Below are 14,469 nucleotides of genomic sequence, written 5' to 3'. Positions count from 1 at the left end.
CTGGCGGAGTCAGGTTAGGGCTCTACACACCCTCCGCCAACCTTGTCCCCATATATGGGGGACATGGGGAGAGCAACGGACTTGAACTCATGCTTCCTTCATGCCTGAGTGTCCAAGTTGCTCCTTTACACCTGACAGGGGGGAGTTTCCCTGGTTGGACGTAGCGCGTGGAAGGAACACGTTATTCCAACCAGTTCCTTTCCCCTCCATCAGGCGCCCCGGCTGGCCAGGGCCAGGGGTGGTTTTCTTTAAGGATGACATCGACCATCTATTCACAACCAAACCATGTCAGCTGGCGGTCTGTACAGATATTTAAAAAGTTACATAATATAAAGAAATAGCTGATCTACATTTTCACAATGTGTCACACTGCGACACATTGGGCCTCATGCGCCAACCGTTCTTAAGAAGTTCTTAAGAGGAAATTTGTTCTTAGACCCACTTAGGAAGTTTTTAAGAAGGTTTTGGGATCCCTCAATCTTTTCTTAGCTGTGATTTGTTCGTAGGTAAGAACAGAATCTACGCACACTGTGGAGCACTCTTAGGGTGCCTTTTTTGTTCTTAAGTGAAATCTGAAAACATAAAGGAAAAACAGCGCCCTCTGCATGATGCTCAAAGTTTGGTCTGAGGACCTCAAGGGGTCCTTGAGGAAGTTCCAGGCAGTCCACAGCAAAATATGGAACATTTTACCACTTTAATACCATTTTATACTTTGAAAATAGCCAATCTACAAGCTCACAAACACGTCCCATTACTGCCCATTTTGAGCTTGTAGATTTTTGATAAATAGCAGAAAATATTTTCATATGGGGGTCTGCAGAATGCATGTCAATTTTGGGGTCCTTGACATGAAAATGTTTGAGAACCACTGGTTTAGAGTTTACAACCCAACCCAAACAAACGCAACATACCCACCACATAAGAAAGTTGACTATTTTGAGATAAATAATAAAATACATTCATGAATATTAAAAATATTGAAATATTGAAAATGTGAAAAATTCTGTTCACTTCAGTACCTCTACAGTAATATTCAGACTTTAGTTTAGGTATTCTTGACTTCACTCAACTTTATTTCTGTGTTTGAGGTCCTGTGATTTTTGTGTGCTGCAATCACACACAGGTGTGACTGCAGGGAAGGCCATGGAGTCATGCAAAACCACACCCACCTGGGTGAACACAGGTAGGAAAGTGAATTCCCAATGCCTTATATGGGATTGGTGGGGCGGTTCACTATGGTAATTAGGATGCTAATTGGGATATGTGGGGCGTCTACCTATGATAATTTGAATGAACTGGCACACCCCTTCAAGTTACGAGGATTTGGATTCATCATCATAAGAACATGCTTACGAACAATTCTGCCTACTTGATTATGATGATTACTATATTTACCCAGGGTATCTGGGCTAAGCTCAAGAACTTGTTTCCAGCCAGGCCCTGCTCATAGAACATTTCATCGTAGTGGTTCAATGCCTTGTTCAAGGGCACTTCAGCGGTGGTAATTTTAACGTGTCGGACCGCTGATTCGAACTGGCGACCTTCCGGTATCAAGACAATCCGCAATCCGTTCGGCCACCGCTGCCACTAAACTTAAGAACGTCTCATGAATCTGACTGGACTTCTCTTAGGAATTCACTTAGGAAGAAATGTAAGAGGAAACGCTAGGAACTTATTGGCGCATGAGGCCCAATGTGAGCTTGTTGATCGGCAACTGTCCGCTGTTTTTGTCGTACTATGAAGTATATAGGGTTTACGTGGTTCAACATCCACGTAAAATTATAGTCCTGTATACAGTACTTAGTAGGCTAAAGTGAATCCAGTCCATTTGTGTACCTCAGTGACAGCCTGGATGGAAGCTCCGTGTTTTAACAGCAGCTCCATCACTTTGACCCGGTTCTTCTTGCAGGCGATGTGCAGTGGGGTGAAACCGTTCTGTGCACGGGAAAACGCACACGCACGCACGCACGCACACGCACACACACACACACACACACACACACACACACACACACACACACACACACACACACACACACACACACACACACACACACACACACACACAAATACACAAATGCAATCGGAAACCATGCATGAAAACCTTGGCTCAAGCTTAAAAAAGAGTAAAATGACTAATCTGACAGGAAGCAAGTGACTTGGCAGGGAAAGTGACAGTTGACAAATATTGTACACACACACACACACACACACACACACACACACACACACACACACACACACACACACACACACACACACACACACACACACACACACACACACACACACACACACACACACACACACACACACACACACACACACACACTTCTTTTTGCTTTCCCCTCTATCTATAGTATATATCTGTCGTTCATTTATTACATTATTTTTAAGATTTTCGAAAATGTAAAAGCTCAAAGCTCACTGATTGCATGCATTGCAATGCCACCCACTTTGAATATTATCAACCGATAATCACCAACATGTTCCATATAAGACCATGCAATGGACATTTATTATCAACCGATAATCACCAACATGTTCCATATAAGACCATGCAATGGACATTTATTATCAACCGATAATCACCAACATGTTCCATATAAGACCATGCAATGGACATTTATTATCAACCAATAATCACCAACATGTTCCATATAAGACCATGCAATGGACAGATAATCACCAACATGTTCCATATAAGACCATGCAATGGACATTTATTATCAACCGATAATCACCAACATGTTCCATATAAGACCATGCAATGGACATTTATTATCAACCAATAATCACCAACATGTTCCATATAAGACCATGCAATGGACAGATAATCACCAACATGTTCCATATAAGACCATGCAATGGACATTTATTATCAACCGATAATCACCAACATGTTCCATATAAGACCATGCAATGGACATTTATTATCAACCGATAATCACCAACATGTTCCATATAAGACCATGCAATGGACATTTATTATCAACCAATAATCACCAACATGTTCCATATAAGACCATGCAATGGACATTTCCTACATACTAGGAAACGCGGAAGTGAAATTACTGCCTCTGAAGCGAAAACAACAACTAAACGACAACTTTGCTTATGCGGCCGGTTAAGACTGAGAGTTAGGGTTAGAGTTAGGTTTCTGGTTTAAGGACTTCAGTGTTTTGTACCATACAAAAGGGTTAGGGTTAGAGTTAGGGTTAGATTTATGGTTAGGGTGAGTAATAGGCTAGTAGTCGGACAACGCGACCAACACAACGTCGGACAATGGCTGACCACAAAATAATATGTAGGAAATGTCCATACTTGCTCCATTGCATGGTCTTTATAAGGGCTGATGACAGAGATAAAATCATCTGATAACATCCAAAACCGCTATAGCAATGCAATGCTCCGCGCATAACATAAGACGCCCGCCCTCTTCACCCCTTCATCCTTACCAGGGCCTTGGCATTGGGGTTGGCCTTCTTGTCCACAATGAGCTTGGCCGCCTTGTAGTGGCCGCAGTGCGCGGCCACGTGCAGCGCCGTCAGGTAGTCGTTGGTCACGTCGTCCACGGGCACGTCGTGCTGCAGAAGCAGCTGCACGCAGTTCTGGTGGTCGCCCTGCGTGGCCATGTGGAGCGGGGACAGGCCGTTCTACAGGGCGGGAGGGACGGAGGGGCGGTGGGATGCGGGGAAGGGAGAGAAAGGGAGAGAGAGAGCGCCAGACAGGGCAAGGCGAAGATGGAAATGGAGAGCGAGAGAGAGAAAGAGAGAGAAGAAGAGAGAAAAACGAGACACAAACACACACACGACGCGGACAGACAGATGATGAACACACGGACATGGACAGGCGTTAGGGTGACGCGGTCGCGCGCTGCGGAGGAGCACTGTGAAGGTAGCCTCGGAAACCCAGACGTTTTTATTTCCAGGGAGAAAAAAAAAGTCTGGGTTCGAGTCCACTTCAATTTGGCATAGAGTAGCGCAAACGTCGATCACTCTCTGCTGATTTCTGATCGTCTGCACCTTTGTTAAATTGACGCACACCCGTACACCCGTACACACACACACTCCTCTCTCTCTCTGTCGCTCTAATTAATTAGTCTCATGTCCAGCAGCTGCGCACAGTTTCTGCCGGCGGATCCTGCCGGGAGCTGCCAATGCCATAGAAAGCATAGGTGAGTTCCAGGCTACTGTGAAGGCAGATGTGGTACGGTTCTGAACTGTTTGTGGGAGCATTGTTATAACGAGGACATTACAACAATGTCTTGGGTTCTGTTACGCTGGTGGTCCCGCGCGGAGGGGAGGGGGGGGGCTACGCGGCCACCTCGGGCTGGTCTGGTGGGGAGGTCGCACAATCGTTATGGAGACAGTGCTACACAACACTAGAGCAACAGCGACATAACAGCTACTACAGTGCCTTTAACAGTTAAATGTAAAATGTGTTAATTCTTCAATGGATTTACGTTTAGGGTACCAAGACCATATTCATACTTATTATCGAAAATGTTGTGTCAAATTAAATATGAGCCTGTTATAGTTCTATAGTATAGAAAAAAAATGTTTGTTTGCTTACTAGACGTACAATAGTATAGAATCTATACTATTGTACGTCCAGTAAGCAAACAAACAATTTTTTTAAAAACATGCGTTTTTGATGACATAAAAACGTAATCCTATAATTGCTTTCCTAGACAGAGTAAAGTAAAGCTAGAAGCGACTGATCGCATCAGTAGCTACCTTGGTCTTGGACAGGATTGGAGCCCCTCTGTCTAGGAGGATCTCGACCACCTGCTCATGGCCGCTTCTTGCCCCGCAGTGGAGCGGCGTCAGACCATCCTGACACCATGAAGAGCGATAACAAGAGAAAGAAAGAGTGAGAGAATGACAGAAAGAGAGAGGGAGAGGTTATATTTTACATGGGTTTTTTTTCCCAAGCTTGCAGAGCTGATTAATGATCAGACTTTCTAGTCTAGTCCAGTGGCGTTTCCAGGAATTACATTTTGGGCAGGCAAGATGTGTTAATTGTCGTCTCCCCGTGCACAATCGTAGCACTAAAGGTTTTCAAAGAGATATACCTGCCAGACGAGTAGGATGCAAAGGCTGAAAGGCATGCATTTACACAATCACCAATGGGTGATTGAGGGTCACGCTCTACCGCAACGGCCAATCAGCTGTCCACTAATAGTTCTCAGGTCTTGTTTTTGTCCTCTCTTTTTTCTCATTGTATGGATTTTGGCCAGGCCAGAAATGGATTTGGACAGGCGGACGCCTGTCCTCGCCTTATTGTAGATACGCCACCGGTCTAGTCACGTGGCCAATTTGCACGCATCTGCCTGGGTGATAGCAGACTGCTGAACGAGCGCTGGTGCTTTGGAATATGGGTCAGATCAACATATCTGCCTGGGTGACAGCAGACTGCTGGGCGAGCACTGGCGCTTTGGCATGGGGGGGGTAATATCTTAATTTTCGGGCCTGTTAAGAACTCTTCGCCGGCTGCCGGTGAAAACTATCATCATACCTGATGATCATGTTTTAGGGTGACAACAAATCACAGCACTCCATTTTTTGGGGCCTGACCCACTCCACTTTACCAAGTCAGAGAATAACAACTTTAGAGGCCTCATGATTGAGTCTCATCACGTGTAGGGCTATTGAAAGTCTTCATCTATCCGTCCTCTGGCGTCTCACCTTCGTCTTGGCGTCTATTTTGGACCCTCTGTCTAGCAGCAGCTTCACCATGTTGCTATTTCCTCTTTTAGATGCTACGTGGAGTGGTGTGATGTCATTCTAGGAGGACAAGAAGAGAGTTACAGCAGTTTAACAATTCACAATAAGCTACACTTAGTATAAACAAACATTTTAAAAAGCCTGAAGTGAGTTCATTGCACTTTTGTGACTTGGAAGCTAATTCTTCTGAGTTGCTCCAGTCTTCTCAGATGAGGATCCTTCACAAGTGGACCTAAAGGTCTCCACACACCGGGCGCGAATCGGATGCGAATTCTGATTTTTAGCGGCGTTTCTCCATCGGTTTTCCGAAAAACGCGGCCGGTGTGCAACCACCTTAAGAAGGCTATTTACTCAAGTATTCCTATTATGAGTGTAAATTAATCCCCTACAACACTGTAGAGGATTATTCAACACAAATAAATATAATTATGCGACTATACAGTAGTGTCTACTGTATATCGTGTGGTTCCACAAAAAAATCCAATGCATTTTTCCCCATAGAGATTTAAAAAAAGAAGGGACGCAATACATATATATATATATTTTGTAATGTTTTTTTTGTGGCTTTTGCCTTTATTTTATATATTTTATTGAGGGACAGACAGTAGGCTGACAGGAAATGGGGAGAGAGATGGGGGGGAAGACATGCAGTAAAGGCCGCCGGGATCGGGAGTCGAACCCGCGGCACACCGCCAGGCTGGATTACCAGCCAAGGTGCCTGGACCATTGAGCCATGGCCCAGGCCGCAAAACATATTATTATAGCCTGGGTGGATTAGGCTTAAAATGATTGATATAAATATTTTTGTTAATCTTTATGTGAAAAATGCATTGTTTTTTTTTTGTGGAACCACAGAATGGCCACCACTGCTATGCCCTGGCTATAGTCTCATGTTGTAGTGTTAAGCCACAGGCCAGAAGCACTGAAATCAATACCAACATAAACACCAACACTTTCTCAGATGTGGTGAGATAATAATAATTACAGGCCATCGTTGACTCTCATTAGCTAATGTCTAATGTTGCGACAAATAGTTTTAATGGCACGTGCGGCTGAATTACTATGTAATTATACCATAGTAAATAATTGCTAATTCTGCACTGCTTGCTGGTGTCAGCAGCCGAGAGGCAGTGGCTGAGATAACACTTGCATGTTTTATTCATCAGGGCAGTGGGCCTTTAGGCATTCAGCTGATGCTTATCCAGAGTGACTTAATTCCTACAGTACAGTAAAAAGAAAAATGAGAAAAAAAAATATATACAAATCAAGAATGACCATCTTTTGCAAGTAGCCTAGTAAGTAAAATTTACCATAATGTAAGAGTATGAAAACAGAAAACAAAAAAGGACTTCAATAACTGTTTGGGCCAAACACAGTGTATGTAATGCCCCTTCTGGTCAGCAGAGGGCATGTGAGACTCACTCTGGCCATGAAGTCGACAGCAGCCCCTCTGTTCAGCAGTAGCGTGGCTACGTTGATGTTGCCATAGTGAGCAGCGATGTGGAGAGGAGTGAAACCACTCTGAGAGAGAGAAAGAAAAAAACACACGCACATGCACACACACATACACACACACACGCACACACACACACATACACGCGCGCGCACACACACACGCACACACACACAAACAAATGCACACATGGGAACAAACAGATGAACATGTGCACATAGAAACAAACGACATGTATGCACATTGCAGAGGCATGCACGCACGTGCGCACACACACACACACACACACACACACACACACACACACACACACACGCACACACCACCACAGACAAGGAAACAAAAACAAAGGTTAGGAGCTTGATATCAATGTCATTCACAAAGTCTACAATTGCAGGAGACTATTTGTCTACTGCAATAGAAGATATGCAGCATTCTCATGTGTCTACAATCACAGTCCATTCAACTAGGATGCACTCTGCATACCGCATACACATACACACTCATATGACTTTACTCAATCTGGCAGAGAAAGCCTTTTTTTGAACATAAACATCAAACATGGGGCCAATATTATGCTACATTGACACATAGTAGACTCTGCTACGCTACTACGCTTAGTAGTATACACTCTACTAAGTAGAGTGTTACATTCAGAATTCAGTATTGTTGAACACATGGGGCTCCATTTTCGTCTCCGCTAAACCCCTTATCCCTAAACTTCTTTGCCTTTTTTACTATTTTGAAAAACATTTTTGAATAGTTCAACTAGCCAATCTACGTTGACACGTTGTGAGCTTGTAGACTGGCCATTTTAACTATTCAAAAATGTTTTGCAAAATAGTAAAACAAAAAAAGGCAAAGAAGTTTAGGGATAAGGGGTTTAGCGGTGACGAAAATGGAGCCCATGGCCTCTAACATGAGTGTTCACAATGCTGAATGCTGCCACACGGGGGAAGTTACACTCACAGTTACGATCACATAATGTTGACACGACACCACCAACTGTCAAAATACGTGTTAAGTATTATGGAAGGTTTCTGACAATGAAACCACATCAAAACCAACAACTTTGTCCAATGACTGTGTCGCTCGGCGAAAACAAGCCTCCCATTTTTCATTTAAAAATCTGTAAATGTTTAATGAGCGACACCGTCGTACGAAGTATGAATTAGGCTTCAGAGATATAAGGTTAAAGTTATGGGTTGTTGTTTAGCAATGTTTTGTTACGTTTAACATTCAGCAATGCCCCCCTCAACTGCTGTAAATGTACACCTATTTGCTAATGGCTTGAATTAGTGTAGCTTCCTATCTGGTAAAAAACCCATTGGCTTAGTGTCACACAGCTGTGAAAGCAACTCCTTGAAGCTGTGAGTGTTCATTTAACTCCGAGAATGTACTATACAAATGTCACGGGTTCCATTTTAGCCAAATCCTGAGTCCAATCGATGGAGGAATTTCACACCGACCTCTCCAATAACAAGCTGATCCCCATTTCAATTAACGATTCATCCTGCAGAAAGCAGATGTCATATAGATGTGTATCCACTATCCCTACGTTTGCTCTCTTACACATCCAAAACAAACACGCTGCAATGTGGACAACTAATAGCTGACATTTTCAACATTTGAAAACGGATATTAATTCAACGGAAATGGAAGGGGATAATCCGAATTTGCGGCTGTGTTGATCAGGGAGATTATATTTTTAGTTTCTTATAATTTAGTCATCACTTTCTTCCATCAGAGTGTTACTTGTTTTCATCATGCTCTGCATTGTGGACTTTACATTTTCATGTCAGTCAAAACAACCAGCCTGCCAGCCAGCCAGCGAGCTGGCCAAAAGCCCAGACAGAGGACAGTCTCCTGGATTTGATGTGACCAATGGGGTCCTTCTATTCCCTTTAGGAATAGCTTTGAGCTAGCCTGCTCCTAGCTTGTATGTAGTCTAGTAGCCAGCCCATAGAGCCCCATTGTGAACCCGGACATGTTGAGTACACCAAGGTTTTATGTTAGAAATGTTTAGTATGGATCCCCAGCATGTAGAAACTGCCGGATGCTAACTTGCATATGTTGAGCAATTCTCATAATTGGCATAATATGTGACCATACCAATTACAACCTATAGAAGGCAAAATATTCAAAATGTCATCATGCTTTATGTAGCATGTGACATGTCAAACTAGGGGGTTTTCATGATGCTGAATCCATTCCAAGCATTATTTTTGCAAAAAAACATTTCTAACATAAAACGTTGGTGTACTCAACATGTCCGGGTTCACTTTTTGGCTACTAGGCTAATGGGTCCCATGCAGAATAAATAAGCGGTTGAATATGAAGATGGATGGATGGGAATTTGTAAGGCAAACTAGTCGTAAATTAATCAGACTAGTTGTCTAGCTCAGCTGTCACTGGAAGGCTGGGTTCCTTTCATATTCGTTGGCCATGCATGATGCCACGGCTAAAGTACTGCTCTTAACATTCTGACGAATGATAACCAGTAACCACTTCTCTTGTGGTATCATTGACTACGTTCACATATGACAGCCATTTTGCTCTTATTTCATACTCAAGATGTGACACATTTGACCATCCCTTGAGTATGTGTAGTAAGAGCAAAATGAGCACCATGTGAATATTGTCTACTATGCCATTACGCCGACTTGTGTTGCCATGCCATCTTGTTAATCAGTTTCATGTATTGTCACAGGATCTTCACAAGGAATAGTGACAACAAGAGGTTAAAGGTGAAGCAGGAGAAGCCATGAAACCATTATACTTTAGGGGTCCCTTGGTACCCCAATCCTCCAGCCATAGAACAAACATCGTTTACAGTACACCAGCATTAGCAAGACATGCGAGATTATTCTAGCCTAGTCTCGCGTAGCCAGATGATCGTATAGATCTCCTCTTAGGCAGAGATCTCTGATTGTCTGGCTACGGGAGACTACATGCTGCCTAGTCTCGTGTTGCAGCTACTGATACAGTACGCCTGGTGAAATCTAAATTCAATTGAGCGGTTCGAACAATAGAGGAAAAACAGCTGACAAACCCACAATTATCGTTTTGAACACAAATCATGTCACTGTCCCGATATGAAAAACCACCCTAATGGCTCTGCACTGCAAGTTTTAAATCTCTGAATTGTTTCCCAGTTTTTGCCCATACATTGAATTTAGATTGTCACCAGACAATCTGATCGCCTGTCTTTGCAAGACTATAGAGCGTCGCAGTCCCGCCCCCTACCATGGACCAGGAAATGATTCTCCGTTCATTTTCCTCATAGACATTTCAGAAAGTATTTATTTAAAGACGTTTACGCCGCGGACAAAGCCAACTCGAGTCGTGACAAATCATGACAACAAACACAATTTTTGGGGCCGAAAAAATAATTAGAAAGAAGAAAAAAACGGCAGGTTACAACACTTTTTTGTTGTTTTTCTTCTTTGTAATTATTTGTTTGGTCCAAAATATTGTTTGTGTTGTCATGAGTTGTCACGACTCGAGTTGGCTTTGTCCGCGGCGTAACCGTCTTTAAATAAATACTTTCTGAAATGTCTATGAGGAAAATGAACGGAGAATCATTTCCTGGTCCATGGTAGGGGGCGGGACTGCGACGCTCTATACTGTATGCTGCCTATATCCATAGATATATATAAACACTAGATGGCTCAAGGCGGAGTTTCTGACGTCGTTCACCCGGCAGCCATCTTACTTCGGGGCTATAGTACAGTATGTTCAATGGCAGCTCAAACAGAAACAGTCATAACTCGCTCAAATCTTGACGGATTTACAAACGGGTTGGTTTATTACAAACGTTGTCAACGTGGCTATGATTCAGGACGCTTATCTGCTTAATTTATGTTTTTTATATGAACGTCGTATAAAAGCATATAAGTATGCGGACGTCTCTGACGTTTATAACAAACCAAACCGTTTGAAAATCGGTTGAAAATTTAGCAAGTTATGGTCATTTAAGAGTACATGCCCCATAGACACAATGTTATGTGTCCCGAGGTAAGATGGCCGCCACGTAACGACGTCGCTCTCCATTGGCCAACAGCGCGGGTGAGCTATCTAGAGTTTATATATATCTATGCCTATATCACTATCAGCAACAACAGATATCCACTACTCCATTGCTACATGAACGAAGCAATGGGGAGAAGGGAAGAGGGCAGGTATAGACGGGTTCAAACAGAAGAGGGAGCGGGGGGGAAAGGGAACGGGGGAGCAGCAACACTACTGCATGAATCAGAGGGGTATTTATTGTTTCTTTCTTTTTTAGTCTGCGATAGATAGACTAAGGAGTGCACAGAGTTAGAGGTGTACCTCTGTCGTTCTATTCACCATCATCTACAGAGCCAGCCAAGAAAGGAGAGAATGAGCGATTAGTAAAGCAAACAAAAATCCATAAACATAAAGGAAGGGCAAGGGAGAGAGATAGGGATTAAGGAGCTCAGTACAAAACCGAATTCAACCCAAAAAAGAAAAAGGAAGGGATTCAGAACTCAAAGTCAGTGTTGTTGTTACTGTCTGAACCGAGCTATTAGTTGTGCAGGCGTCGTTTCCACAGTTTAAAGTCCAGTCTGGACTGTGAGCGCGCATTCTCTTCTTTGCACAAGGCTACGGTAGATCTTCAAGTAGCGGTTGTTTAAACAACGGGGTGCAATTAGCAGGAGAAAAAGGCGGATCGATCGCCCTTCTCCAATCTGCTAAAAAGGTGCAGAACAGAAGATACACAGAAATAAAGACAGAAAGAACGAATGACGACTGCAGCAAGAAAGTGAGTAACACAAATACAAAACAAACCAAAGGTCAAAGGTCAGTTCTCACCTTGGACTCCACATCGGCGTTGTGGTCGTTCTGTAGTAGCAGGGCCGCGGCCTTGGTGTCGTCCTTGCGTGCTGCGATGTGCAGGGCAGGTAGTCGCACCTTGCCCTTGGTATCGTTCTCCAGAAGCAGGGAGACCACCTGGTCATGGCCCTGCTGGAGGGCCACTGCCAGGGGGGTGAAGCCGTCCTGTGTGTGAGGGGCGAGGGGGGGGTAAGAGGACCAGAGTTACGGGGGTTGGCTAGGTGGGCTATGGTGCAGCGTTGGTCAGATTACTGGGCTTGTCAGGATCAATATGAGAAAATAATAATAATAATAATAATAATAATAATAATAAGAAGAAGAATAATAATAAGAATAATAAGAATAATAATACATTTAATAATAATAAATGTAATAATAATAATAATAATAATAATAATAATAATAATAATAATAATAATAATAATAATAATAAATCATAATTATAGCTATGAAATAGATATTTCTATTGCTGAATGGATACTTAGAAATAAAATAAAATAAAAAAAGATTGCATCTAATGGCTAATGGTAGGCTACAGCGCATCAAAGCTTTCAATCCAAGCGAAATCTCAAAGTTTCATATCTTTGATGACTTTGTTATCAAGAGCCTATAAGAAAAGGCCTTGTAATCTGAAAAGAAAGATGAGCCTTCTTTATCTGTTTTTGCCAGCAATGTTTTCCTTCTGTTGTTAAGGGCAAAAAGCTGTTCATTCCTGTGATACTCAAATGGTTCTTGAGCTTGTGAGATAGTAAGAGAGAGCTGGAGAAAACTGGAATGGATGGGATTTGTCCTTGGGCTGTCACCAAATAAATGTCAGCTAAATGTAGCCACCACCAATGCTATACAGTAAAGTCCTGTGCTAATTCAAATCTGAGAGAGTTACAAATGGAATTAACACTGAGGATTTTACTGTGTATGTTCTTAGTCAACTCAACTTAAATCAAATTTAAAAACAACATGAAATACTGATAAGAGTTGGTCTCTTGTCAGTCATTTATACATGGTGATGGCTAAATTGAACGTAATGTTCACCAGACAAACTAACCTCACATCACAGTGTCACCTGGTCCTGTCTCACTCAGTCAGCATTGGTGCTGGCTAAACATTGCTAATGTTTATATGAGCATTGCAAGTGAAGAAGCAATTCTCATACCCCCAGTATGCACCCAACCTGCTTCTTTGGGCACTCAGGACAAAGAACCATCTGACCATCAGCAGAAGAAAACAGGGATCTACCTGCTCGTAGGGCATTAAGCAACTAGTCGACTAGTTTACTAGTCGACTAGTAAATCCACTAGTCGACCTTGTTGGTACTAGTTGACTAGTTGATAAGAAAAAGAAAAAAAAAGTTTATTTTCTTTTATTTTTCCCCCGATTTTGTAGGCCTCAAGATCAGGTAGATTATAGTTATAGTCACCATGTACACAGTTTTTCAATGTACACATATTTATTTCCCCAAAAAAAAAGGAAAAAAAAAGGTTATTTTTTAATTTATTTTATTTTTTACATAATAGGTAGTTAAACAAACTAGGCAACTAGTCAACTAGTAAAAATGACTAGAAGTGAATGCCCTACGGCTGCTCGTATAGCGCTGTGGCTAGTAGACAATTTAACCTTAGCACCACTTGTGTGTGACATTGAACAGATGTAGCTACAGTGTACACGACGTTGCTGCTTTCTCAAGCTCCAGCCCTGCTCTCACACTGAACCTAGGTGCCCGTTACATAACGCTAGAATAGGCCCACTTCATTCTCCCACATACTTTACACTCGTCATACAAAATTAATCTGAACGCTGCATGAAATAGCAGTGTGTGAATTTGTGTTTATGTGCGCGTACAAGTACATGTGCTTGCATTCATGTTGAGTGCCTGACTATACGGGGTATAATGGATGGAGTAAGGCAGGGGTTCTCAACCCGTGGGTCGCGACCCCTCGGGGGGTCGCCAAATTATTTTAGGGGGTCCCCAAATTATAAAAAAAAAAGAAAACGATTTTTCAAAAATAGCAGACCTACAAGCTCGTAGCGCGCCACTCGGTGGCGCGCTATGAGCTTGTAGATCTGCTATTTTTCAATAGCTAAATTATAACAATGCTTAAAACACCAAAAGGGGTTCCCGCCCAAAATGGTTTAAGGTTATTGTAGCAGTCAATTTATATTGGGGGTCGGGAGGGGGCGGGGCGGGGGTCCCGAGACATTGCCAAAGCATTTTCGGGGGTCCCCGGCCAAAAACGTTGAGAACCCCTGCAGTAAGGGAAGTGCTGCAGGTGTGTTGCATGTCTATTTATATGTGCGTGTTACAGTATGTGCGCTTGTGTGTGAATATGCGTTTCACGTGTTCTAACGTTCTAAGTCGGTTTGACTGGCTGGGCTTTTCTTTGGAGATCCGCATTTCAGCGTGTGCGCGCGTGTGTGTATATGTGCATGTAC

The 14,469-nt window shown here is 42.8% G+C and overlaps 1 protein-coding gene across 1 annotated transcript in view; it reads right to left on the bottom strand.

Annotated features, from left to right (window-relative positions):
* The window catches only part of ank3a (ankyrin 3a), a 249,797-nt gene that overhangs the window by 88,027 nt on the left and 147,301 nt on the right, over positions 1-14,469 (bottom strand). Inside the window, exons 6-11 of the mRNA XM_079511692.1 lie at positions 12,019-12,204; positions 7,152-7,250; positions 5,691-5,789; positions 4,740-4,838; positions 3,459-3,656; positions 1,837-1,935 (exon numbers count right to left, since the gene is read on the bottom strand). Coding sequence (XP_079367818.1) covers positions 1,837-1,935; positions 3,459-3,656; positions 4,740-4,838; positions 5,691-5,789; positions 7,152-7,250; positions 12,019-12,204 — 780 coding nt within the window. The remainder of the gene's footprint in view (positions 1-1,836; positions 1,936-3,458; positions 3,657-4,739; positions 4,839-5,690; positions 5,790-7,151; positions 7,251-12,018; positions 12,205-14,469) is intronic.

Source organism: Electrona antarctica (assembly GCF_951216825.1).
Source record: "Electrona antarctica genome assembly, chromosome: 10".
NCBI classification, from domain to species: domain Eukaryota; kingdom Metazoa; phylum Chordata; class Actinopteri; order Myctophiformes; family Myctophidae; genus Electrona; species Electrona antarctica.
This window is presented reverse-complemented; position numbering and strand designations above follow the sequence as displayed.